We start from the raw sequence: 27,591 nt of genomic DNA, 5'->3' as shown, positions 1-27,591 counted from the left end.
CCCACAGCTGCACTATTAATGACGAATTCTGAAAGTAATTTCTCCTCCAAATCCCTAAACACTGGCAGAAATGACAGTCTACAGCCAATTTTTAGAGACCTACATAATCAAGGTGCCTAAATAATTCATAGTATTACTAATCCCCATTTCCACCAGCGCAGCACAAAAGTCAATGACAATTTGACAGCTGAGCAAGAGAAAGACATAAAAGTGCATAAGAGAAACCCCAAGTACAAGGAATTTAAATCTGACAAGACAGATATATGCCGACCAAAAGCATAATTGGATATCCTTTGTGCTTTTGAAAACGGGGAAAGGGTCTGTGTCCACTATTATTTGTCCATCTACTGCCCTCAAGTGGTAGTACTTCAAAAGACAAAATATGTGCACTGAAAGAAATGAAAGTGAAATGCACACAATTTAATGTTCACCTTGCTGAAAACATGATTTCATGCCACATTTTGCAAATATATACAACAAGATCATATACTATAAATCGGACCCTTTTTAATATTGCATACACTGTCACAGAGGTTTCCATTTACCAAGCATGATAAATAAATATACAGATACAGGGCAGGTGACAACATACAAGTGTATGAGACATACTGTATAACCCCTATAAGACAATCTGAACAGTGCTCATATTGTCATTTGCCATAATCAGATGGAATCTTAGTCCAAAAATCTGAAGAAAAAAACAAAACAAAAAAAACATTCTCCATTATGTCCATTTATTCGCACATTACAGAGCCATAATGAAGCGTCTGACTTGTTTCAGGTACTCTGGCTTCAGGAAGTCCTGGAGTTCATCCTTTTTTACCCAGGCAAATGAATTCTTCTCCAGGGGTAAGTGCTTATGGCTGGACAGCACAGCTTTGAAGAAGAACACTTTGGCTCCAACACTGCCCTCTTTCTGAATGTCCTTTGGGAATTTGTATTTGTAAAATCCACAGGGTGCATTACCAAGGAAAGTAGCCTTCAGATCAGCACCTACAGAAGTCAAATTAAACAGAAGGTTAAAAATTTAACTAGGGCTGTCACTATTCCTTGATTAAATTTAAATACTTGCAATTTATCCATTTCAAGTAACCAGCAAAATACTGGAATTGGCGCCAATATTAAACAAGGATTTGATCTGCTGTAAAGTGTAACAATCACCAGGCCGTTGGCCCCCTCTGCATGCATTTGTTATAATACATAAAGTAAATAAGTTGATTGTTTATATATTATGTATTTTAAGTGTTGTTCTATAAATCAAACGATTACTTGCTTTTGATACTTTATTTGAACCAAATATTATTGCCTCTTTGTTATTATATATGTATTTTAAGTAATTTTAAAGGCTATTTTTTTTTTTACTTTTGTCTTTTTTATTACCACAAAAAAAATCCAATTACTCAATTATCAAAATAATCATTCACAAACAGCCCTAAATTTAACCTGCAGAGTGCAGCATGTATCATCACTGTCAGGCTGAATTTCCCATATAACATTTTTAGTGCATAATACCTAATGTGATTTTGGAAATGAGTAAAAAGGAACTTTGGCCTAAAGTCTTTTCAAAAGCACACCAAACTGAGCTTTTCTTTAAAGAGGACCTTTAATGCCCCTTTCATAAGATGCAATATAAGTCTCTGGTGTCCCAGGAATGTGTCTGTGAAGTTTAAGCTCAAAATACCCCACAGATCATTTATTATAGCTTGTCAAATTTGCCCCTATTTGGGTGTGAGAAAAACACACCGTTTTTGTGTGTGTCCCTTTAAATGCAAATGAGCTGCTGCTCCCGGCCCCCTTTCCAGAAGAGGGCGGAGCTTTAACAGCTCACGCTTCGGTTGCTCAACAACAACAAAGCTGGAGAATCTCACGCAGCCAAAATGAGGATTGTCAGTAACGGTGTTCAGCCTTACATTGTTCAAACCGGAGTCGACACTGATGGAGAGACTCAGGAAGAAGTTACAACTTTTAGAATGAAACTGGACGTTTCTGAATGGTTAGAGGATAAATTTATGTAGTTGCTGTGGAGTTGATTCACTCATCAACTAGCATGTGTCGTCATGTTAATCTTTTCCAGTGTTGAATTGACCCTCGTTTGTGAAGCAGTCCAGCATAAAATAACAACATCAACAACACTCTACTACAACGACTCTTCCTCTTCTCTAAAGCAGCCCAACATGGCCACACCCCCTTTGTTGTGTGTTCTCAGGGGCGGGGTTTATGTAAATGTTGGGCTTTGTGATGTCACCAACCCGGGAAGAAGCTCGTTGTAGTCCCTACCATCCGTTTGTTGTAGTCCTTAAACAGAAAATTCTGTTAAAGAAAATATCTCCCTTTGCATTTAAGTTTGAGCGTCATAACTTTACAGATGTTGTTTATGCTCTAACAGCAGCATTACACACTAACTAAAGTTAAAAAATTGAAATCATAATCAACCACCCCTTTAAACAGTGATTAAGTGGTCAAAAACTGTAATCATTAGATGACAGCCTATTAAAATGTTTGATTTTAAGCTCCTGTTAAAGCTGACATCAACTCCACAGTGAAAATAGACCAACCAGAAGCTGTCTAAATGGATATTACCATGGAAATCTTACCTGGAAGACTTGCAAGGGCACGTTCGGCCGTCTGTCGAAGAGTCTCTCCCATCTGCCACTGTATCTGAGGCAGGAGCCAAAGCTTTTGACTGCCAATGTCCTTCTTCACCAGCAAGATGAGACTGTCTGCTAAACAACGCTCTGAAGAACTCACGTCCTTCTGGTTAACACCTGTAGAGTGATACATTGAGAGATGAGTTGTGATTCAACAACTTAATTGACCGTTTGCAAAGACCTGCCCCCTTTAGTTACTGTTGCTATGTCCGACAAGCCATGCCATCTCACGCCACAAGTTCATGAGCAAAGAGGACACTGACAACGCGTCGACAGACAAGGCAGAGAAGGTTACTTTCGATATAAAAAAAAAATCTCAAATTTTGTAATTTTTAAAGAATTTTAAACAATAATTCCCATTTTGTGGCTCTTTAATGTGTCATGACAGATCGCTGTAGCGCCTCAGTTCAAGCAGCTCATAAACAGATCATCTCTTCCGACTAGTTCATTTACAGCATCAAATAAACATGTTAAGGATGAACAATGAACATCAGAATGAATGTTGTTTCAACCGCGAAAAGACGTCAGTACACACCATTTTTCAGGTTCAAGTCCACCGACGTCATCTACTAACTCCCCTGACTGCTTTGACGGACATAATAGCGGATTCGGCATTATGATTGGTTAGATCACCTGTCAATCAAACTCCCTGCGAAGGATCAATTTCTCTGAAATGTCATTAAAACAAAACTTATGTCGAAGCAACGATTTAAAGCCACCATGAAATAATAATTGATGATTTATCCATGCACATCATTATTTTATTTTAAAATCAATGTGCTCTCGTAATCTTTAAATCAAAATAGCTTCCACTCCCTCTTGCAGCGACATCTCTTCTCCGATAATGTGTTTACTGTCACGAGGGCGGGGCAACCTGTCACTCACATGACATCACAGGAATAGCAAACCACCACCATCCAAACAATTCCTTCCTACATTTGTTCTTGTTCAAGAATTAGGGAAGAATAGACTATCACATCTTATGTTTCATGTCGACTGACCCTATGGGGAAACTATGGAAGCTTGTTTCTGCCACTGAATAAAAAATAAAACAGGTAATTGTGACATATCTCGACTTTTTTTCTTGCAATTGCGAGTTTACATCTCACAATTTTGACTTTTTTTCTCTAAATTGCGAGTTTGTATCTCGCAATTCTGACTACAACACTCAATTGCAAGTTATAAAGTCAGAATTGGGAGTTATAAAGTAAAAAGTCAGTCTTTTTTTCCTCAGAATTGGATGTTATAACTCACAAATTGCGAGTTTATATCTCACAATTCTGAGAAAAGAAGTCAGAATTGTGAGGTATAAACTCGTAACAGAGAAAAAAGTCAGAATTGTTATACATCTCGCAATTCTGACATTATAACTCACAAATGTGAGGAAAAAAGTCAGATAAAAAGTCGCAATTACCTTTTTTTATTTTATATTTAGTGGCAGAAACAAGCTTCCATTGGACAACATAAAAAACTGATGTTTGCTGATTGCTCACCTTGTGTCCTCAGAGCTGGTTGAAATTCCTTCAGTTTCTGTTCCCAAATGTCCTCCAGATCTTGAGCTGTAACGATTTCTTTGTCTTTGTAATCCTCCTCCTCATCTGAATCATAATCTTCTTCTTGTTTCCGACTCATCCGCGCAGCATCATCCAGGAGCTTCAGCTCATGGTCCGCAAGCAGACTTCTCTCTAACTCCATCTGAAACAATAAACAATCCTATGAGATGTGTTTGACAGGTGGCATGCAGATTAATGGATGGGCAGCATTATAAGGGTATGAATGCATTTCATACTAAATACATAGACACACAGCCTCAAAATATAGAATACTAAAATTAGGAAAAGAAGATACATGCATACATAAAACAGTCCCAATTGCACCACGTCCAAAAACATTATGGAATGAGTATGCATGGTGTTTTTAAAACAATAATAAAACAACAAAAATAATAATTTCATGTGCAATATTGATTCTTTCTTACCTGCTGCATAAGCTCCATGAACTTCTCCTCTATGGGGCTCCTGTCCTGAGAGACCACAGGCAGCCTCTGCACACATACAGCTCCATGCAGCGCCCACGGAGACGCAGCAGCACCCACAGTTTTGACATTCTGCGCAGACCACTGTTGCCTAGTGTATGAAACATTTCGCACCCCTCCGTTTGATGTAGTTGTAGTGATTATCCTCCATAATGGTCGGTAAACTCTAGTGAAGGGCGCCGCCATGTTGACCACACGTGTTATCGCAGTGCTTTGCGACGTTTGCGAAATGGACGTGACCATTTTTTTGAAAATAGGGGGAAGAGATTTTGGAGAACAAACGTTTGGCGGTATTCACAAATAACAAGATAAAATACTATAATTCATTTATCAGTTATATTATTGACTCAACATAATACAAAATACTTTACTTCGTTTAAAATCGCATTTGATACTTTAACGTCTAAACTGTAAGTAAAACACCCCTCTGAAAAGTAGGATGATTGTGACGTTCCCATTACACACACACTACGCGACCCTCAATGTCCGCAAAGCAACCTAAAGTCATGCATGTGTGTGTTCGTGAATAAACTGCATGATTTAAAACACACATTATGTATCACAGGTTATACAGACTCATTCGAGGCTCGTGCCAGCAGCTTTTTGAGGGCTTAAATTCATCTGGGCGTTTAATGTAAGTAGTTTATGTGATTGTAAAAGCAACACATCTGATAAAGTGTTGTTTATTTGTGTAATAGACAAATATTCTCTATGATATTGCTATATTTAAGTTACTTTTTTTAATATTGCATACACTGTCTTAAATGTTGCCATGATATTACCCTGGATTTTGTTTATGGTATCATGGTGTTATCATTAAGAACATATACTACAGTCATACCATTTTTTGAATATAGTGCCATGGTAATTTTTATGTATTTATTTATTTGGTAACACTTTAGTATGGGGAACAATTCTCACTTTTAACTATTTGCTTATTAGCTTGCATATTGACTGTTTATTAGTACTTATAAAGCACATATTAATGCCTTATTCTGCATGACCATATATACTAACTATTAAAGGTGCTAAAAAGGATGTTTTGTTTTATACGTTTTTGCAATATTACTTGAAACTGTCTTTACTAACTGATAAAAGACTATTTATTAGGTGCACTGAAAGGAATAATATTAATATACATCATCTGTGCACGAGGTAGGGCCTTAAAAACATCAGCCAATCGTTTACGCAATCATCGTGTAAACTATTGGCCCTCTGGTTGTCAATCACTGCCATGACGTTCCTTGTGAGAGACGAGCGCGGCTGCGCGCTCCAGTAACTTTCCACACTCCACAGGCGCTGCATGCAATATTTTTGTCCGGAGACAGGAGTAACAACTGCAGATTATGAGTTACCTGCGGTGAGTCCGACATAATGAATCCACTAACACGATACAGCGAATGCCGGTGGTAAACACTTGTGTTCCAATACTTGTGCACAAATTTTGGGTGGCGTTCCCTCGAAAGGAAGGGGGGTTGTTCTTACGCATGCGCTCATTTCAAAAACTCAGTAACAGTCTGGTGTCTCAGTCGACGAAAAGATCCTCTTTATCACCTTTAATAAGCAGTAAATTAAGAGTTTACTGAGGCAAAAGTCGAAGTTAATAGTGAATATGTATTCCCTGTACCATTTCTTGGACGTACTATGCTAGTATTGTGTTTTTTGACATCTAACATGATTATAAAGTGATATTTTTTTTAAGTACCTCCTAGTACCATATTCACTATCAGTAACAGTGGACACACATACTCACTCTTTACTATTATTTTCGATAATAACACTGAAACAGTTTTGATGACTTCGTCACCTTTTGTCTGGATTCCAGCTCTGCACACTCTGGACATATTTTGTTATTAAGGGATCTAATTGGTTGTTTTCTCCTGCAGTGGAGGAAATGTGGGGCTTCAGCGTCCGCTGTCATGCAGCGCCATCCGATTACAAGAGTCTGATGCCGTGGAAACCAAGAGCCCATCAGCACCAGGAAAACGACTTAAAGAGTATGATAGAAACACTGACAGCCACATCTGCTTTCAAATTTCGCTTTAACCCTGGGGCTCACAAACCTTTTTTGTCAGGTCTTATGATTTTTGAATGACATTTGAATTGTATTTGTAGTTTATCATGGTTTGCACAGACATATTAAGCATCTATATTCAAATATTGTTAAAGATTTTGTATGCATATTATGTAGTTTTGCTTAGAGTCAATAGTTTTAATTGTAATAATGCAATCAAACATGCCAAATTGTGTGGACATAATTTTTTGCCAGGCTGTGAATGCGTGCAAAAACAAGACGGAACCTACGAAATATTAATAACTGATTATATTGTAGTCAGTGTATGCTTTTACTGTGAGCTTATAGTTTTTCTTTGCATTTTTTTGCATAGTAATATAAAACCTGTAACTGTAGTTTGCTAAATGATTTTGTCAGATAAATACCTTAACCAAGTGTAGTGTTTTGTTCTTCCCTCATATTTAAAATATTTAAGAAATATAAATTATTAACCTCATATTTTGATAGTTAAATCCAACTTGTAGGGCCATTAAAACAAATATACCCTCCGGACACTGTAGACAGACAGACAGTTAGGTAGTTATGTTGTTAGGTAGGTAGTTATGTTGTTAGGTAGGTAGTTTTGTTGTTAGGTAGGTAGGTTGGTAGTTAGTTAGGTAGGTAGTTATGTTGTTAGGTAGGTAGTTTTGTTAGGTAGGTAGGTTGGTAGTTAGGTAGGTAGTTATGTTGTTAGGTAGGTAGTTATGTTGTTAGGTAGGTAGTTTTGTTGTTAGGTAGGTAGGTTGGTAGTTAGTTAGGTAGGTAGTTATGTTGTTAGGTAGGTAGGTTGGTAGTTAGTTAGGTAGGTATGTTGTTAGGTAGGTAGTTATGTTGTTAGGTAGGTAGTTATGTTGTTAGGTAGGTAGTTTTGTTGTTAGGTAGGTAGGTTGGTAGTTAGTTAGGTAGGTAGTTATGTTGTTAGGTAGGTAGGTTGGTAGTTAGTTAGGTAGGTATGTTGTTAGGTAGGTAGTTATGTAGTTAGGTAAGCAGTTAGGTAGTTAGGTAGGTAGTTATGTTGTTAGGTAGTTATTTAGTTAGGTAGGTAGGTAGTTATTTAGTTAGTTAGGTAGATAGATAGGTAGGCAGTTATGTAGTTAGGTAGGTAGGTAGATAGGTAGTTATGCAGTTAGGTAGTTATTTAGTTAGTTAGGTAGATAGATAGGTTGGCAGTTATGTAGTTAGGTAGGTAGGTAGATAGGTAGTTATGCAGTTAGGTAGGTAGTTATTTAGTTAGGTAAGTAGGCAGTTATGTAGTTAGGTAGGTAGTTATGTAGGTAGGTAGTTATTTAGTTAGTTAGGAAGGTAGTTATGTTGGTAGGTAGGTAGTTATGTATGTAGGTAGGTAGGTTGGTAGTTAGGTAGGTAGTTATGTTGTTAGGTAGGTAGTTAGGCAGGGGTGCGTTTCCCAAAAGCATCGTTAGCCAACTAACATCGCAAGTTCGGTCATTACTTACATAGTTCAACGATTTGGTGTTTCCCGAAACCATAGTTCAAACGAACATTTGCAAACTGCATCGCAAACTTGTGTGGTTGGAACGACAGCTCTCGAGCTGTGGTTAGAAGCATAGTTTCCTGTTTTTATGACATGTGGACTTAATAAATCCTTATCTTGAGCAAAATAAGCAAGCTGACATTAAGTACAATGTATATCTTTTATTTCGAATATATACAAATGTAATTTATATATTTTAGTTTGTCAAGAGATTTAAAGTACCGTTTTTGGAAAGTGCGCATATGCATACGTGCTCTGGTACGTAAGAACAAGCATTTGATTTAATCTGGAAATAAAGCAAAATAACTGAGGAAAATGAGAATTAGTCCTCTAATGCCATGTCCGTAATTTATAGCATAAATTCTAGCATTAATTTGATCTCAAACGGATTCATTTAAATAAGTTATTACTCACCACCAGCATGACGTCATTCACCAACGTGGTTGAACGACAAGTTTACGACAATACGGTTTCGGGAAACAGGCGTAACTAGCTAGTTGATTTGTTCAACGATGCATCGTACTATGCTAGTTCAGCAGCGAGTTACATCGTTGTTCGGGAAACACACCCCAGGTCGATAGGTAGGTAGGTAGTTATGCAGTTAGGTAGGTAGTTATGTAGTTAGGTATGTAGTTAATTAGGTAGGTAGTTATGTCTAGGTAGGTAGGTTGTTATGTAGTTAGGTAGGTAGGTAGTTAATTAGGTAGGTAGGTAGTTATGTAGTTAGTTAGTTAGTTATGTAGTTAGGTAGGTAGGTAGTTATGTAGTTAGGTAGGTAGTTATGTAGTTAGGTAGGTAGTTATGTAGTTAGTTAGTTAGTTAGTTATGTAGTTAGGTAGGTAGTTAGTTATGTAGTTAGGTAGGTAGGTAGTTATGTAGTTAGTTAGTTATGTAGTTAGGTAGGTAGTTATGTAGTTAGGTAGGTAGTTATGTAGTTAGTTAGTTAGTTAGTTATGTAGTTAGGTAGGTAGTTAGTTATGTAGTTAGGTAGGTAGGTAGTTATGTAGTTAGTTATGTAGTTAGGTAGGTAGGTAGTTATGTATGTAGTTAGTTAGTTAGTTAGTTATGTAGTTAGGTAGGTATTTAGTTATGTAGTTAGTTAGTTATGTAGTTAGGTAGGTAGTTAGTTATCTAATTAGGTAGGTAGGTAGGTAGGTAGGTAGTTATGTAGTTAGTTAGGTAGTTAGGTAGGTATTTAGTTATGTAGTTAGTTATGTAGTTAGGTAGGTAGTTAGTTATCTAGTTAGGTAGGTAGGTAGGTAGGTAGTTATGTAGTTAGTTAGTTATGTAGTTAGTTAGGTAGTTAGTTATGTAGTTAGGTAGGTATTTAGTTATGTAGTTAGTTAGTTATGTAGTTAGGTAGTTAGTTATCTAGGTAGGTAGGTAGGTAGTTATGTAGTTAGTTAGTTAGTTAGTTAGTTAGTTAGTTAGTTAGTTAGTTAGTTAGTTAGTTAGTTAGTTAGTTAGTTAGTTAGTTAGTTAGTTAGTTAGTTAGTTAGTTAGTTAGTTAGTTAGTTAGTTAGTTGGGTGGGTAGGTAGGTAGGTAGGTAGTTTAGGATTCTGTATTAGATTTTATGGTAAAATGTTTGTGACTGTTTGTTTACTGCTTGTATTCTCTTCCTCTTTTAGCCTCTTCCCTCCATTTCCGGGTCAGGAAAGCTCCCTGACATGGGACAGTAAGAAGTTTGAAGAGTTACCGATCGCACACATAAAAGCCACATATAATAAGTAAGTTGCCCGACAAAAATGAAATAGTCATGATTGACCAATGAAAATGGTTGCTGTGTGCTATACCAGAAACTTATATCAGTTCTTAATTATGCTTGTTAATTTATCCATCTAGTGTGTTGGTTGAAGTGTTCAGTTTCGATGCACATGTGACATGAAATTATGGTATTCTCAGGGCTACAGATGTTCATAGTTGCAGTATGCACTATAATTATTATTTATACATAATTCTGCATGTTTACCTAACTCAAATAACTGATGCATGTCTGAGTGCTCACACCCTGTGATTTGTCCTCCATCTCTCCAAAACACTAGGAAACTGCAGACTGGTGACATATTGCTGACTCTCTTTTATCCTTAATTTCCGGCTCTAGCACACATATCCAAGTCACAGATAGCGCTGGCCAGTACATGGTCCGGACCTCGTGTGGATCAGAGGGCTTCAAGAATGTGAAGAAATCCACTTCTATTGCAGCACAGACTGCTGGGATTTCAGCTGCTGCGGTATGATGGACAAAATTATAAAGATTTTAAGGGGTGGTTGATTATGAATTCACTTTTTTAACTTTAGTTAGTGTGTAATGTTGCTGTTTGAGCATAAACAACATCTGCAAAGTTACAACACTCAAAGTTCAATGCAAAGGCAGATATTTTCTTTTAAATAATTCACTGTTTAAGGACTACAACAAACGGCTGGTAGGGACTACAACGAGCTTCTTCCTAGGTTAGTGACATCACAAACCCAAAATTTATATAAACCCCGCCCCTGAGAACACACAACAAAGGGGGCGAGGCCATGTTGGGCTGCTTTAGAGAAGAGGAAGAGTTGTTGTAGTAGAGTGTTGTTGACATGCCGTCATTTTACACCGGACTGCTTCACAAACGAGGGTCAATTCAATGCTGGATTTGCACAAAAGATTAACATGACGGCACATGCTAGTGGATGAGTTGAATCAACTCCACAGCAACTACATAAATTTATCCACTAACCATTCAGAAACGTCCAGTTTCATTCTAAAAGTTGTAACTTCTTCCTGAGTCTCTCCATCAGTGTCGACTCCGGTTTGAACAATGTAAGGCTCCGCCCTCTTTTGCAAAGTGGGCCGGGAGCAGCAGCTCATTTGCATTTAAAGGGACACACACAAAAATGCGTGTTTTTGCTCACACCCAAATAGGGGCAAATTTGACAAGCTATAATAAATGATCTGTGGGGTATTTTGAGCTGAAACTTCACAGACACATTCTGGGGACACCAGAGACTTATATTACATCTTGTAACGGGGCATTATAGGTCCCCTTTAATATGAAGAATGAAATCATAGAACATGGATGCAGGATAGACCATTCCTGAGTGCTCTACATTTTAATAAAAGTAAAGTTTAGTATAGTTATCAAAGCATAAACCATATGAAGCCCGATCACATAAACTGCTAAAACTATTCTTACAAGTTTTTTTTTCTTTAAGACTATTCATAACTTTTATAAGTCAGTTACATAAAATATTTACCCCTAGTTAATCATACTAGTTCTTAAGACTCCTTCTTAAAACAATGGCTGTTTATGCAACTGGCATTTTCATTTTAACCGTCTAGTAGAGATATATCAGACATTTCCATCAAATTTGAGTCAGAAGGATTAATTGATACGTTTAATTGGTGTTGTGCATCGTGTTGTCCCAATACGAGTCTGTAATTTAGATGTTGTCCACTTGATGGCAGCACATTTCTTTGTAGTGTTTTACCACACCCTTATTTAGATTGTGTTGGACTGGTTTTGCTGCTTTATTTCAAACATATTTATTTTAAAGTCATGCAGCAAATGTAATGTAATATATAAAACAGGGCCAGTCAAAATGAAATATGAAACTCTTATGTGTGTTAATGTATCCTCATTTTATAAATTGGTTCTTGTTCGAGAATATCAGCAGTGTATTTATTGCCTGTTGCAGTGACGTTTACACTGGCTGGCCAAGAGAAATTTGAAAATTTGAAAATAACATTTCAAATCTTGTCTGTAATTTCATCAGCGTGTGCCATGAAGAGTCTAATGACAGCCCTGAGTCACAGCAGGCGGTATAATCAGTATATGACTTCACACTGATGATCATTCATTTGCTGTATGGACACAAGCATTATGATCTAAATTAGTAGTTGCGGACAGACCTCAGATTCTAGGCTCCTGCAGTTTTGTGTTTCCTCAGTGATTTATTAGTTTTTGTTATGCTAAATGATCTAAATGTATGTATGTTTGTCTTGAGCAGAAGGCGAGGGCGAAGGGGGTCAACTACGTCCGTGTGCTGGTGAAAGGACTCGGTCCAGGGCGCTTGGTGAGTAGCTTTACTTAACGCCTATAAAGATTGACGGCAAAAAATGGATTAAACTAGATCATAGTTGAGAACTGCCAGGGAATATAATATTAGCTACTGTGACATTTGCCATTGATTGCAATAAGACTTTCTTGTGACAATTTGCCTGTAACTGTTTGAAAACTGAAGTAAACCTGTGCACATTTGAATGCAAATAGGCCGTCTTGAATCTGTATATCTGTCTGCATCATAATTTACCTCCACTCTCAAGTGAGACGAGAACTATGTCGCTACTTTCTCTAAAAAACTTCAGTGGCAGCACAGTTTGCAGTAAATACCAAAAAATGTCAAAGTCGTGAAAGGTAAAAGAATGCAAAATAATAGTTAAAATATTTGTAATTCAAGCGTCCAAGAATCTCTAGATTGTTATTCACGACTTATTCATGTCCACAGTAGAGAAGAATAGCAAGAAATGTAGAAAATAGCAGCTGTTGAGAACAAATGTGTAATTAATAATTGATACAAAAAAGAAGATAGTGATATTTACATTTATATTTTATATATTGTGTATTGTGATGTTGTGGGTGATTGACAGGGCTTTGCTTTGTGACTGCTAATGTGTTCTGAGAGTTTTTAGTGCACTGCTATGAAGTTTTCTGCGATTTTGCTTACTGGATAAGACAAAGTCCTTAGATAAGACTCGTGTCCCTCCTTCAATATATTCTATCGTTCATAAGTTTGGAGCAATATGATTTTTAAACGTTTTTTTGAGAGAAGTCTCTTATGCTCACCAAGGCTGAATTTATTTGTTTTTTTTTTAAATACAGTAAAACAGTAATATTATATAATGTTATTACAATTTAAAATAACTGTTTTCTATTTGAATATATTTTAAATTGTAATTTATTCCTGTGATCAAAGCTGAATTTCAAAGCAGTCTTCAGTGTCACATGATCCTTCAGAAATCATTCTAATATGTTGATTTTCTGCTTTTTCCTAATATTATTATTGTTGTTGAAAACCGTTGTGCTGCTTAATATTTTTTTGTGGAAACCATAAACCATCCAAGATAATAAAAAAGAGCAGCATGTATTCGAAATAGAAAGATTTTCTGACACTATTAGTGTCACTTTGAATCAATTGAATGCCTCCTAGCTGAATAAAAGTATTAATTTCTTTTTTTAAAAATGACCTCAAACTTTTGAACAATATTGTATGTGTATGAGATTTTTTTTCTCCACCTAGTTAATCATCTGCAAAGTGAAAATTGTAATGGCACACCTCTTCTCAACAAAGTTTCATTTGTTTTTGATCCAATTTGTTGGTGTTTGTTTGTTCAGATCCTTAACCCAGAGGATGACACCACTAATAAACAAAAAAACTACAAAAGACTGGTTCAGTGTAAGTGATGTTAAACGCTGCTGCACGGAGTGACATTCAGAGGTGCTGTTCACAGCTTGAGGTGCACAGATGTGCAAATGGATAGAAACAGGTTCAGGGGTGCAAACAAACAAAACACTTGGTACAAATGTATGTAGTAAAAGAAAATAGACTTGTTACTACACTGTTTGTTCTACAGACACGAGTGATGCCTTAAATCACATGGCTTGTTGAGGAGAGGTGTGCTGTTACCTTTTAGACTTACTATTTTGCTTGGGGGCCATAAAAAATTGACATAAAAATCTATTGAGGGGCCTGAGCCGTATCTAGAGACCTTAGTGGAGGACTCTTTTGAATTGTGAACACCCTTGCAACTGCACAGGGACACAGAAAAGCATCATATTAGCGAATTTTGCACAGGCAGTCACTTTTTCCTAAAGAGGACCTATTATGCTTTTTTACAAAGTCTTGATTTTGTGTTTTGGAGTCTACTATAATAGGTTTTCATGTTCAAAAAACACATTATTTTACAATATATTTGACACTGTTGAAGCTTCTTTCTTCCCAGTCTGTCAGTAACGCTCTGTTTAGCTCCATGAAGCCCCTCCTTCTGAAAAGCAAAATGTGCTCTGATTGGGCGGCTGGAGCATTGTGTTGTTATTGATCAACCATTTTTAGCCTGTTTCAGAAATGTCACGCCCCTTACCATAACTATACATTAGATCCGGAGTGGAAAAAAACAGCGTCTCTTGGACATGGCAACAACACACATTTATTTAGCTTATGTAAATGAGGAATATTGTGATGTGTTCGTTCCCGGAAGAAAACTCAAGACTACGTTGGAGGCGTTTCAGGGAGTTTCAGAAACAGTGACACTGATATAGAGAATAACTCCCACTGGAGGGACTTTGTAACTTTGCAGACTTTTTCATTCTCAAACAGCAACATTACACACTAAAGAAAGATGAACATGTAAAAAAAAAAAAAGCATAATAGGTCCTCTTTAAGAAAATATAAAAATGTAGTGGACTGTATGATTTTATACCACCTGTGTTTCATCCTGCTTCTTTTCACGATCCTTTCAGTAGAATGGCAGCAGTGATTATAATTCTTTGCATTTGCCCATATGCAAAGGCAACAGTTATGTGTGCTGACTATTCAATCAATAATCTGAAACTGACCTATGAGTTCTGTGAGCTCAGCGGCGGTCTGCATGCTCTTACTTTGAGCCAGGTGGGAGGATATTAAGGCTGGGTGAGAATCTAATGAGCCCCTCCAGAGCTGCAGGCAACATGGGGTTTTTAAGACTTGCATTACTCTTACTTAGTTTATTCACAGTCAGAAGCTTTCAGACTAAGTTGCATTTAAAGGATTAGTTCACCCAAAAATGAAAATTCTGTCATTAATTACTCTCCCTCATGTCGTTCCACACCCGTAAGACCTTCGTTCATATTCAGAACACAAATGAAGATATTTTTAATGAAATCTGATAGCTTTCTGTCCCTCCATTTACAGCTACGCAACTTCCACTTTCAAGCCCCAAAAAGGCAGTAAAGACATCATTAAAGTAATCCATGTGACTCCAGTGGTTTAACCTCAATTTTATGAATCGACGCGAGTGCTTTGTTTGCACAAAAAAAATACAATTTACTACTTTATTTACAAAATATTTAGGGCTGCACTAAACTAAAAAAATTTCTGGTTGACTAGTAGTTCATTTTAAGCATTAGTCGACTAATCGCACATTTATTAATAAGCCATATAAATCATAATAAAGAGCCTTTAATGCCTAATCAGCGTTCAAACACACACATAAAGTTTGCCACAGTGCACCGGCAGAAGTAATGATTATGAATGCATCATGGAAAAACAGCCAGGAGATTACTTTAACATTTTAATAATTCATTGATAAAGTGTTTTCTATATTTTCGGCTGCAGTGATGAAGTTGACGATGCTGACTCATCATCTCCGCAGTAGTGCACGCACCTATATGCACGTTTCATACGGATTACATAACCTGAGAATATTTGTTTTCCATTTGAATTGGTTTATATTTAAAAGTAGACATTTCGCTTTCTATAGATGTATTTTTAAAGCTGTTTGGCAAGTTTACATAAAGTTTCGGTTATTTAAAAAAAAAAAAATATATATATATATATATATATATATATATATATATATATATATATTTTTTTTTTTTTTTTTTTTTTTTTTTTTTTTGCTGCGCTGAAGTTCAGAGAGAGCGAAGGCAGAAAGCGCACCCTATTTGCTTTCATTATTTTACAAAAGCACAAGGTTTTGTTGTTATTGCAAGCACACAAATACAAGTAGACTCTTCACAGATTCAAAAGATGTATTACTCTTATCTGTATGACCAAAAATGACTGAGAATTTTAAGTGCAAGTGATCGCACCGGCGCCTCCATGGTAGCTGTCATGCAGTAAGCGCGCTACTATTCAGCTTTCACACTCCGCACAAACACTTGAATCGCACACATTTTTCTAAGTTAACGTTAGAGCAAGCAGCCATGTAAAGTTGTTACTACTACTATGTTTCAGATGATAAGCCATATTTGAGGTGGATGAATGATAGGCGAGCATTTGGATGTAACTATAATTACCACATAGACCAGCTGTTACTGATCTGTCCGTCACAGACTGCGTTACTTCACCACTTCCTGTGGATTTTTTTTCCTGCAACTTAGCAACTAATAAAATTTTTTAGGGCAGCCCTAAAAATATTCATCTCCAACTATTAGTCCATGCCACAACGTCTGCTTAACACAACACGTATGCATCGTGGTGTCCTCGTGAACACGCATTGGAGATTAATATTTTATAAATAAAGTGGTAAATTATGCGTTTTGCACAAACAAAGCACTTGCGTTGCTTCTTTAAATTGAGGTTAAACCACTGGAGTCACATGGATTACTTTAATGATATTTTTACGTCCTTTCTTGGGCTTGAAAGTGTCAGTTGCATAGACTGTCAATGGAGGAACAGAAATCTCTCATATTTCATTAAAAATATCTTAATTTGTGTTCTGAAGATGAATGAAAGTCTTATGGGTGTGGAATGACATGAGGGTGAGTAATTAATGACATTATTTTCATTTTTGAGTGAACTAACACTTTAAGCAGATGTGGTTGGGCATAAATTAATTTAATGCAAAGCTACCAACTGCAGTGCTAACTTATTTGACAAAATAGATTACAGAATACAAAATAGGCAAGCCAAGGTAAATACTTGTGCTTGTTGTAGCAAAAATAGATTGGGATAGTTGAACAGGAGATGGATAGGAACCAGGGGATGCACCAATGATGAAGTTCTCACCAGTAGTTTTTTTATTGTTTGTTTGTTTTCTTGTTGTGGCCAGTAAATAGCTGATAATACTCTAGAGCATTCTGTCTAATTAAATTCATATTAAAACCCTGAAAGCTTAAACCAATCATTGAATTAAAGGGTTAGTTAATCACCCAAAAATGAAATTTCTGTCATTAATTACTCACCCTCATGTCGCTCCACACCCGTAAGACCTTCATTCATCTTCAGAATTTTCATTTTTGGATGAATTAGCCCATCACAACATTATAATGTGCATTTTGAAAAATCAATATGCAATGCAGATATATTATGCATCCCTAATAGAAATATTACACTAACTTTATTTTTGACTACAGTAAATCAGCAGCTTTCACATATGTACAAAGTCCAGGAGCACTAGGACTCAATGGATAATTTTGTCACTGAAGTTGCGTCTGTTCCATTGAAAGAGTGTATTTCTGTGAACTGTATCTCGTAGCTGACCTGTCCTGCATTGATTTTGCTCCCCCGTGTGTAGTCTGCCATCAAAGGGTTAACCATGGGAGGACTAGAGGTTGTTTCCATCACCGACAACACCCCAGTGCCACACAATGGCTGTCGCCCTCGCAAAGCACGAAGGATGTGAGGAGGAAGAAACCCCTTGAACCCTGAAGTCTTGTTTGTCATTATCATTGACCATCCGCTCTGAATAGAGAGGTTGAATGCAGGATTATTCTGGTCAACACTGTTTTTTGCAGCTGCAGTGCTGTTAATATGTTATTTACCTTTTTGATAAAAATTAAAGTGTGAAGATGTCACTCACCATGTCTGCTTTCGTTCTTATTAGCACATGCACGACTTTCAGCTATGCATGACTGAGTAATTTAAAATGCAACCCTGGGATTCAAAATCTAAATTAAACCAAGAAATAAACAAAGTGACAGTGATCGTGCTGCATAACATGGATCATCAGGTTTTGAATTTGTGGAGTTCGTGCAGCTTGAGCTTTGCTGACATTAAAGTAAAAAGAAAACAAACCAAATACTAAGTTATGTTTTTGAAAATCATTGGTTTGCTGATCATAAACAATACAAATATGGTTGAAACATTTTCACTTGTGGTCTCGGACCACTGTATTGTGTGATGAATCAGAAACATATGACAGGCTCTTATAGTGTCTGTTTGTCGCAGGAAATTGCACAAAATTATTACCCTATGTGTGCTCTCGAATGTATGTGTTTTGTTTTTTTTTTCTTTTCTTTTTAATAAACATTATTGTTCGATTATGTTAGCACTTCATCTTAGTCCGTTTCCAAGTTGACAGGCACAGGATGGAATCGCTCCCTATAAATAAATGGACCCTTGTAAGATTATTGCCCTTTCCTACCATTACATCAGGTGCTTCGTTGCTGTGACAACGGCAATTAGCAGGAACTCAGGCAGGCGGTTGAATATAAGTCTGTCCCTAGTACCCATAGCAACCAAGGTCAGGCCTGCAACGCACATCTGCTTTTATACTTGCTTTAGTGCGCGCTTTTGCTCGAGGACTGGGGGAAAAAAAGACATAAATGACAATAGGAAATTATTCTCAGACAAGTTATCGATGTATAAGCTTGCTGGACATCTGTGCTTCAGTGTTACAGTTTGAAATCTGAAGGATTCCATTCGATTTTACAAAGGAAAGGAAACGTTCCTCGTGGAAAACCTCTTGGATGTTTCGTGCTTTATGCGGGAACTGTTCTTCTGTGCTTCTACAGCAACAGCTGTCCTTTTCCCAGTCTCCTTTCGCACCAGGCGTCAGAGCCACCACAAAACACGTTTCATCAGCGACAAAGCGTGACTCCTACCAATGTTTAACCCAGATGGCCGAGCATCTCAGATGTCCTCAGATAGCCTGTGCATCCGGTGGAGGCTCTGACATGGAACCTGAGTATCCCTGCTGGGATTTTGTAGGCAGTGATTAGAAACCAGAGCCAACAAGGTTGATTGAATATAGAGTTAAATGGTTTGCCTGCAATATGGCTGATTTTTATGTGAGAAAGTATTCCTGGCCTTAGCAAAAGTGATACATTAAGACATTTTTTAATCATGTCAGGGGCCGTAAGCACCATAGACATTGAGGGGGACAAGTCCCCTCCAATAATTAGAAATGGCCAAAATATCCCCCCCAATATTTGAAATTCTTGCACTGCTGCACTCAATTACGCAGCACTCTGTATGTTGTTAGGAGGACAAAAAGGTTTAAAAGTAACATTTTTAGGTTGCTCTGCCTCAGCAGTCTAACAGCGCTCGTCATTGTCAAAATGATTGAGGTGGCCAGTCAAATAAAAGTAGGCGGGGTTTACTGGTCACAGAAGCAGAGCGTGAGTTCCAGCATGAAGCATCAGTTTAATGTAGGGTAAGATGTAAATAGCAAAACATTTGATACATGTCAACTGAGTGTGACGACGAGACAAGAAACATTTTACGTTTTCAACATATTAAGCACACAAAACACGTGTGCACATTTTAATGCAAATTATATTATTTACAAATAGTTAAAATGATTATTTCCCAACTTGAATTAGACCTAGAATTTCCTTCACCGTTCTGTTTCTTTATGCTTAAAGGGACAGTTCACCCAGAAATGAAAATTCTGTCCCTCATGTCGTTTCAAACCCGTAAGAACTTTATTCATCTTTGGAACACAAATTAAGATATTTTTGATGAAATACGAGTTTTTTTATCCCCCATAGACTGCAATTTAACCACCGCTTTCAAGGCTAACTGGTCCCTCCTCAATGTTTAAGACACGGTTACAGCCATGGGACACCATTTTCAACTAAAAACGGGAAACTTTTTAAGCGTTTTGGCCGTTCATTTACATGACAATGACATTTTGGGGGCTTGAAAACGCAAACTTTTGAAAATTGGTTTCAAAGTGGACGTTTTTGAAAACGATAACATTATCATCTCCGTGTAAACTACAAAAACATGAATTTGTGAAAGAAATGACATCAGGTGCATGCGTATTACAGTCTAGCATAGACTGTAAAAAAACAAAAGAAAGAAAAAAAAAAAGATGGACAGTGTGTTCCCGCTTCCTTCCACTGAAAAATGAAACAAAATATCCTAGTAAAGGTCAGTGCCGATTAGTGAGGTGGAGCCGCGGTATCAAGGTCCCCTCCACACTTCCACAGACTCAATCGCAAGCACAGCTGTCAATCATGACGTTACACCCCGTTTTTATATAAAAAAACTAATTAAAACCAAACTTATGGGGGGGGACACTTGAACATATGCCTGCATGATGAGAACTACTTAAAAGGTGCCCTAGAATTAAATATTGAATTTATATTGGCATAGTTGAATAACAAGAGTTCAGTACATGGAAAAGACATGCACTGAGTCTCAAACTCCATTGTTTCCTCCTTCTTATATAAATCTCATTTGTTTAAAAGACCTCCGAAGAACAGGCGAATCTCAACATAACACTGACTGTTACGTAACAGTCGGGGTGTACACCCCCAATATTTGCATATGCCAGCCCATGATCAAAGCATTAGACAAGGGCAGGACGTCTGGATCTGTGCACAGCTGAATCATCAGACTAGGTAAGCAAGCAAGAACAATAGCGAAAAATGGCAGATGGAGCAATAATAACTGACATGATCCATGATAACATGATATTTTTAGTGATATTTGTAAATTGTCTTTCTAAATGTTTTGTTAGCATGTTGCTAATGTACTGTTAAATGTGGTTAAAGTTACCATTGTTTATTACTGTATTCACGGAGACAAGAGCCGTCGCTATTTTCATTTTTAAACACTTGCAGTCTGTATAATTCATAAACACAACTTCATTCTTTATAAATCTCTCCAACAGTGTGTAATGTTAGCTTTAGCCTCGCAGCATAGCCTCAAACTCATTCAGAATCAAATGTAATACATCCAAATAAATACTATACTCACATAATCCGATGTATGCAAGCAGCATGCATGACGAACACTTTGTAAAGATCCATTTTGAGGGTTATATTAGCTGTGTAAACTGTGTTTATGCTGTTCAAGGCAAGCGCGAGCTCCGGGGGAGGGGGAGCACGAGAATTAAAGGGGCCGCAACCTATATATCGGTGCATAGTTAATGATGCCCCAAAATAGGCAGTTAAAAAAATGAATTTAAAAAAATCTATGGGGTATTTTGAGCTGAAACTTCACAGACACATTCAGGGGACACCTTAGACTTATATTACATCTTTTAAAAAGAAGTTCTAGGGCACCTTTAAAATGACAGAAACCATCTTTGGAAATAAAATTGAAATGTAATTGGATTTTTTAGTTTGGCTCGCGTCCCATTTGAGTACATGGAGAGGGTGGGGTTTATGACCTACACTGCAGCCAGCCACCAGGGGGCGATCGAAACTTCACTTTTCAAGACTTGTGTGGCACACTTGTGCTGTGTCCAAAATTGTGTAATGTCTAAATAGGTACTACATTTGAATTTACTTTGCGACCGTTAAAAGTGTACGCTTTATATAAAACTGTGGATAGTATGAATGAAATGCGGATGTACTATATCTGCCATGTTGTTACTGTCACATGAACTTCCAGCGTCAGTTGCGTTGCTTCACTGCCATTCACAAATCCTCTCTCGTGGCCTCATGGGATAGTAAAGTGTCCAATCATGCACACTTCTTGGCGGAAGTCATCTGGGGACTTTTCGAATACTGTGTATTTGGACATAATACTCTTTGGCGTACTGTTTTTCACATACTATACAGTAGGGAAGTATTCGATTTCAGATGCAGCGATGGTCTATAGGCATGTAGTGTTTTTTTACAAGGTGACATCACCATCTACTGGCCTGGCATGCATAATACAGCATATTTTTTAGTCGTTTTTGCCGATCCGTGTGAACGGGGAACGTTTTGACAATATTGTTGTCTGTATGCAAGCAAAAAAAAAATGCAAAGGGAAAACTTTTAGTACCATTTTTAGTACATCATTGTCGTGTAAACATACCCTAATTCAGCCGGTAAGTCTTTGTAATGTGTGTTCCTTGGATTGTCATTTTTAAGTCAAGTAAAGTCAATATAGGACTGTTTCCTGCTCAACTGCTTATAGATTAAATGAACTAATTTAATAATTGATGATCTTCACAACAGAACTGAATCAACACTGAACTGACTTCAGCTGAAATTTTCCTGTTATCACTGTAAAACCGCTTTGAAACAATCTCTATTGTATAAAGTGCTATATAAATAAAGGTGACTTGACTCATTTCTCATTTCCATGGTTGTATTTTTCTGTGTAAACAGCTTCTTTCTCATATCTTTGCATATATCATGTCAAAGCTACTATGCATGCTCATATATAGTGTTGTTGGGCAGTATTAAAACTGTAAAACTGAAAATACCAATGTTGCACAATTCAATCAATTATGAAACAAACAAACAAAAAATTATTTTTAAATACTTTTAATTTGTCAACAGAGCCCATCCCGAAGTGTTTATAATATTCTACCATGTAGATTTAGTCTGGGTCCCTTCTTTATAATGGGGTTTACCGCTCATCATCTACCAGATAAAAATCGTAAGTCATCCCTTTGAAAAGCACACTTTTTCCTCAACAAGCCCCCTTTGCAGAATCAGAATGAGCTTTATTCGCCAAGTGTGTGCAAACACACAAGGAATTTGTTGTGGGGGTTTTTGCACCCCAAGAGGTTTGTTCACATCCCTTATCTTAAAAATAGTGAAATTTGTATTAGCAAGCACCACTAACAACTCAGAAAATGTTTTGTAAAATGTTTTCTTTATTATTTCAATATTGTGAACAAAGCAAATAATGGTGTCTTCATTAAGTGCAACATGACCGTTTTGACATGCAAGACTTAAAACTTGATGTGAACCATGGGTTGCATTTGAAACCACATTGTTCTCAAATCCACAAATGCACTCGGAAATCGCTGAGAGGTGAAAGTTTTAATGGGTTATTATGCAATTACTTCAAGATACAATTTGCTCCTAATTAAAGTACCATACAAATCTCACCTTTTCCTATTGTGACAAAATGCTGAATTGATTGCACTGAAATTATAACTTGCACCGGGGATTTTGTTCAGTCTCTCTGGTTTTGACATTCATGTGTCTCAGTATGGAGTGGAAACACATAACAAAGGGCTTACGCAAACTAACAAATGTGTTCGTGAGCTGTAAAAAACAACCCAGTACTGCAATAAATATAGTTGCTGTTTGTGTACTAGAGAATAATTTGTTATAATGTGGCATTCTCTTGAAATGGATATTTCACTTGAATGCTGTTTTGCCTTCACTTAAGGTTCCTCCAAGGCCGAGGGTTAAACTGGCCATAAATATTGCAGATGGATTTGGAAGCACACATGACCTAGACCCAAGTAACACTGAGAACCATATAATGAGAGCTACTCAGGCATCCATTTGCACATATTATAACACACACTTTCAAACGCTGCAGGGACATACCCTGCTGGATATCTGCATAGATTTTGCAATCATAATGTGCAATCTCGATTTAATTGCAGACTTATTTAAAGGTGGTAATCATAGGAAAGTCAAGTTAATATTGTATATGGTCTGATTTACCTGAATCTTTTGAGCTCTTACACATTCTGTTTCCCTGTTGTGAACACCGTCTCCTCATTTAACAGACTTCCCACAAAGCTGTCAGGCTTCTCAACGACTCCATGTGACAATCTACCCAGCTAACCTTTCAGGTAGACCTCCTCCTATGCACCTATATTTCCCAAACCCCTAATTCTGCTCCTTAACTAGTGTAATTTTGCAGAACTATAAAAGCGCTATGTACTTTGTACAAAATAATGGACCTACAGCTTTTCAGATGACATGCATTGTGCAGTTTTGTACAGCACTGTATGTATTGTTCTTGCTTTTATTGTTTAGTCGTTTAGTCTAAGGTCAGATGACGTTTTGGGTTCTTTTAGATATTTTGGCACCATGTTTCTACTGTACATGTGTTATTCTCACAAAAACCTCTCAAGAAAATGTCTGGGGAATATAGTATTTCACTTCAGAATCAAACGTAAGAAAAAATAAATTGCATTTTAAATAAATGTCCTATTTTATAACCATAAAGATTTTTTGTATTCTTTTCATGACAAATAGAGCATTTCCCCCCAGTTCTCATGAAAATACCATTCACATTACTGTAATGTGTTATACATTGGATGCACCAATGTCACTTTTTTCAGAACCGATACATATACTTTTAATTTTAGTACTTGCCGAGCCTGAGTACCAATACCTGTGTTTTCATTGCATTTTTAATTTGTAAAAATATTAGAAACAAAAAGAATATGAATCAAATTAGTTGGCTTAGCAAATAGACATTTCCTTCAGTTATTTTCATGCCTAATTATGCCTGTTAAAATGTATTGTAGGAGCTACTGTTACTTTCACTGTTAATATTATCATATTTTATCTTTAACTTAATAGCACAGTGAATATTTAGAGCTGCTCCAGCAGGGCTCAACCAGCCAAGAGCAGTGAGTGATTTTCTCTTTGTCTTTTGTTGTTAGATTAATATTGAAGACATAGACAGCAGCAGGTTTATTAGGCTGCTGTCACTTTAAAAGCGGCACTTTTTAGACATAACCGACTATTGCTTCACAAGGATACTTGCCTATACGGGCATTTTGACATAATTTTGTGTGAATTTGTCTATTCAAGCGCAAGAAGACATGAAAGAAAACTCAATTCGCAACAGGCTATTCACACGCTGTCTGAGAGGCAGCTTGCTGGGCGTGCATTTACCACCTTCCTAATGTAGGGAACCACTCATTATACATAAATCATGTAACAGTTCATGTTTTTACTTTGACCAATTTGGTGTTTGCAAACAGCGATGATATTTTTTGTGGGTGGGGCGTATCTAGTGGCAAAAAAATGACAGTTCTGCAGTAGCAGTCTATGCAAGCCACGGAATAAAAGAATTTAAAAATGGTGATTTTGAGTTTACAAAAATCAGAAATTTCTTTTTTCCTCAGAATTGTGAGTTTATATCCCACACTTCTGACTTTTTTCCCCTCAGAGTTGTGGTATAAAGTCGCCAATTGCAAGTCATAAAGACTGAATTTGGAGATATACACTCACAATTGCGAGACAAAATATTATATGTTTAAATATTATCTATGTAAAATGTTAGAGGTTTAAATATTATTTAATGCTATAACTGTAGAGATAATACATTATGTCCCCTATGAACTGCATATGTGAATATTATGTAGACCTATAGACCTATCTACATCAAATTCATGCTTTAATAGTAGACTAATCATTGCAGGTTTCATCAGTCCAGTCTGTGGCTTGCAACCATATATGTCTGCTTTTAGCTTCAAAGGGCATCTTCAACATCGGTATTCAATAAAAATGACGACTATCTTTTTTTTTTTTTTTGCACACGTTTCTGACATCCAAAGGCACAAGACAATTTTTTCCTCATTCCGTGGATTTTATCAGTTTTCCTCTACTTGTTACCACTGTTTTTTTTGCCAATGCGCATGCAGCTGCAAGTGACGTAACTGTGACGTCGACTCTGAATTGATGTGTGCTGAGCATAGTGCTAAGTGAACGATCAGAGTATGCAACAAAAGTGTGCTCTCTCTCTCTCTCTCTCTCTCTCTCTCTCTCTCTCTTTACCGTCAGTTAACGTTAGTAATATGCTCCTTGTATTACTTTCTTTGCTGTAAACCCTTTTCACATGTCTGGACTCACGTCCCAAATGACGCACTATACACTAGGTACTTATGCACTATGTACTCATCCATGTAGTGCGTGAATTGTATAAGGTTATTTTGTCATTTCCCCCCTCCCCCTCCACTACGTAATTATATCTGTGACAGTTGAGTGCATGAAGTGTCCAACATTCCACACTTCGTTTTTTCTGTTAATTTAATGCATCATCCGGGTATTTAAAGTGTACTTTTTCTTTTTAGAATTTTCAGTGTGAAAGCACTACTTGCACTATTTCTTCTTAAAAACATCATAGAATAGTGCATAAGTAGGGTACAACGGGGCTAAAAGCCCACCTTAAGAAAAATTGTGCTTTTCACTACTCTCAAAGTATATGATTGCAGGAAAAATATATATATGTTTGTATTGGACATTGATGGAGCAACATATTTTGTGTGAAAAAAAAAATAATAAAGTGGTTAATTTTGTTTAAAAATCTTATAAATGTATGAGGTGGTGTAAAAGGTCCCCCAGCATGGGGTAAAAGGCACACAGTATTTATACAAATACTTTAGCTAAAATAATATGTTTTTAATAATGACTAGGTAATACTTGTTCAAAAGAATAACTTTAGCAAAGTTTGTTCTATTTTCTGTTTATTTTGATAAATAAAAGAATTCATTTTTGTTCAGTAAATATACTGTCATTAAAATCGGCTATGTGATATATATATTTTTATATATAAAATATAAAAATAGATTTTAAAAATACAGAAATACAGAAACAAAAATATTTTAAAAAGTAAAGATTCTGAAAGCATTGAAGGAGATCCCATAATAGCCTATTTAATATAGATTTACAGTTGTAACAATAAATGATATTTTATTTTGATATGATTAATATATTTTAAAATATGATTGTTTCATTATAAATATGAGTATTATCTCTCAGATGGATATCCGATTTGATATATGATATTTGCTATGTGAATCTAACCATGTCATGTCAACAAATGGAAAAGTCAGACAGCTATTCATTATCATATTAATTATTGTGTCTTTTGCCCCAACAGGTGCGCCTTTTACCCCAAATACCATACTTTTACATATTCTTCCATTATTGAAAAACTGTTGCTTAAATTACCTTGAACAAAACTGAAAATCATTAAGAAGACCTTTGTCTGAAAATACAAACATTAATTTAATAGATTCTCATTTGCTACTTAAATTAAAAACATTTTAAAAAAACATCAAATATTAGATCAAACTACCTCAGAATCAACTTTGCGTTGTTGCCCGTGATCGCGGCAAGGATCAGACAAATCTGCACGTGCATCTTGAAAAGCGGATGTTTAGGAAAGTGCTGCGGCAAGTTTTTGTGCCATCTAGTGGTTTAGAGGAAAATAAAATCAAAGCTGCCTTTTGGAAGGCGGGTTTCTTGTCCTCATTGTTGGGTAAAATATGGCGGTGAATAAGAGAATACATTAAATATATTTTTTGTGTTCCCATTTTCTCAAATAGCAAAAAAAAAAAAAAAAAAAATTCAACAACAGTGTTTTCACAACTTTCAAATAGAGGGGGGAAATAGAGATAGATTGATAACGGCAGCCCGAAGAAAGAAATTTACTTCAACTTTATTTTGCGTTCCAGGCAACCCGTAACCGTGTTTTTCCGACCTTCTACCCATGAAAGTGCACTGGAACAGCAGTCAAAGCCGTGACTTCCCACCCGTAAACTCGTACTAGATCGATGTACTCCCAGTTCCGCGCTCTGTCGTCACATAGCCCGCGAAACAACAATGGCAGCCCCTATGCAGTGTTTATGCAAGTGCACGGTAAAATAACATAAAGTAAAAGGTATAACAGCTTCTCTTGCCTTATGCGCCGTTTTTCTTCCTCTGTTTCCCTCAAATAAGCAAGGAGTAAGCACCTTTGGCGATAGAA

At 36.7% G+C, this 27,591-nt stretch overlaps 2 protein-coding genes across 2 annotated transcripts; one reads left to right on the top strand and one right to left on the bottom strand.

Annotated features, from left to right (window-relative positions):
* Positions 1-399: 399 nt before the first annotated feature.
* Positions 400-4,905, bottom strand: mrpl46 (mitochondrial ribosomal protein L46). Its single transcript, XM_048183727.1, has 4 exons — positions 4,627-4,905; positions 4,142-4,343; positions 2,595-2,765; positions 400-993 (listed from the first exon to the last, which is right to left on the bottom strand). The coding sequence occupies exons 1-4, from the start codon at positions 4,867-4,869 to the stop codon at positions 746-748; spliced, it is 864 nt and encodes a 287-aa protein (XP_048039684.1). The 5' UTR covers positions 4,870-4,905; the 3' UTR covers positions 400-745.
* Positions 4,906-5,137: 232 nt separating this feature from the next.
* Positions 5,138-17,766, top strand: mrps11 (mitochondrial ribosomal protein S11). The gene is made up of 6 exons (XM_048183728.1): positions 5,138-5,317; positions 6,570-6,680; positions 9,858-9,956; positions 10,331-10,460; positions 12,217-12,282; positions 17,483-17,766. Exons 1-6 carry the CDS (start codon positions 5,238-5,240, stop codon positions 17,588-17,590), a joined length of 594 nt encoding a protein of 197 aa, XP_048039685.1. The 5' UTR covers positions 5,138-5,237; the 3' UTR covers positions 17,591-17,766.
* The last annotated feature ends 9,825 nt before the right edge of the window (positions 17,767-27,591 follow it).

Source organism: Megalobrama amblycephala, linkage group LG3 (genome assembly GCF_018812025.1).
Source record: "Megalobrama amblycephala isolate DHTTF-2021 linkage group LG3, ASM1881202v1, whole genome shotgun sequence".
NCBI classification, from domain to species: Eukaryota; Metazoa; Chordata; class Actinopteri; order Cypriniformes; family Xenocyprididae; genus Megalobrama; species Megalobrama amblycephala.
This window is presented reverse-complemented; position numbering and strand designations above follow the sequence as displayed.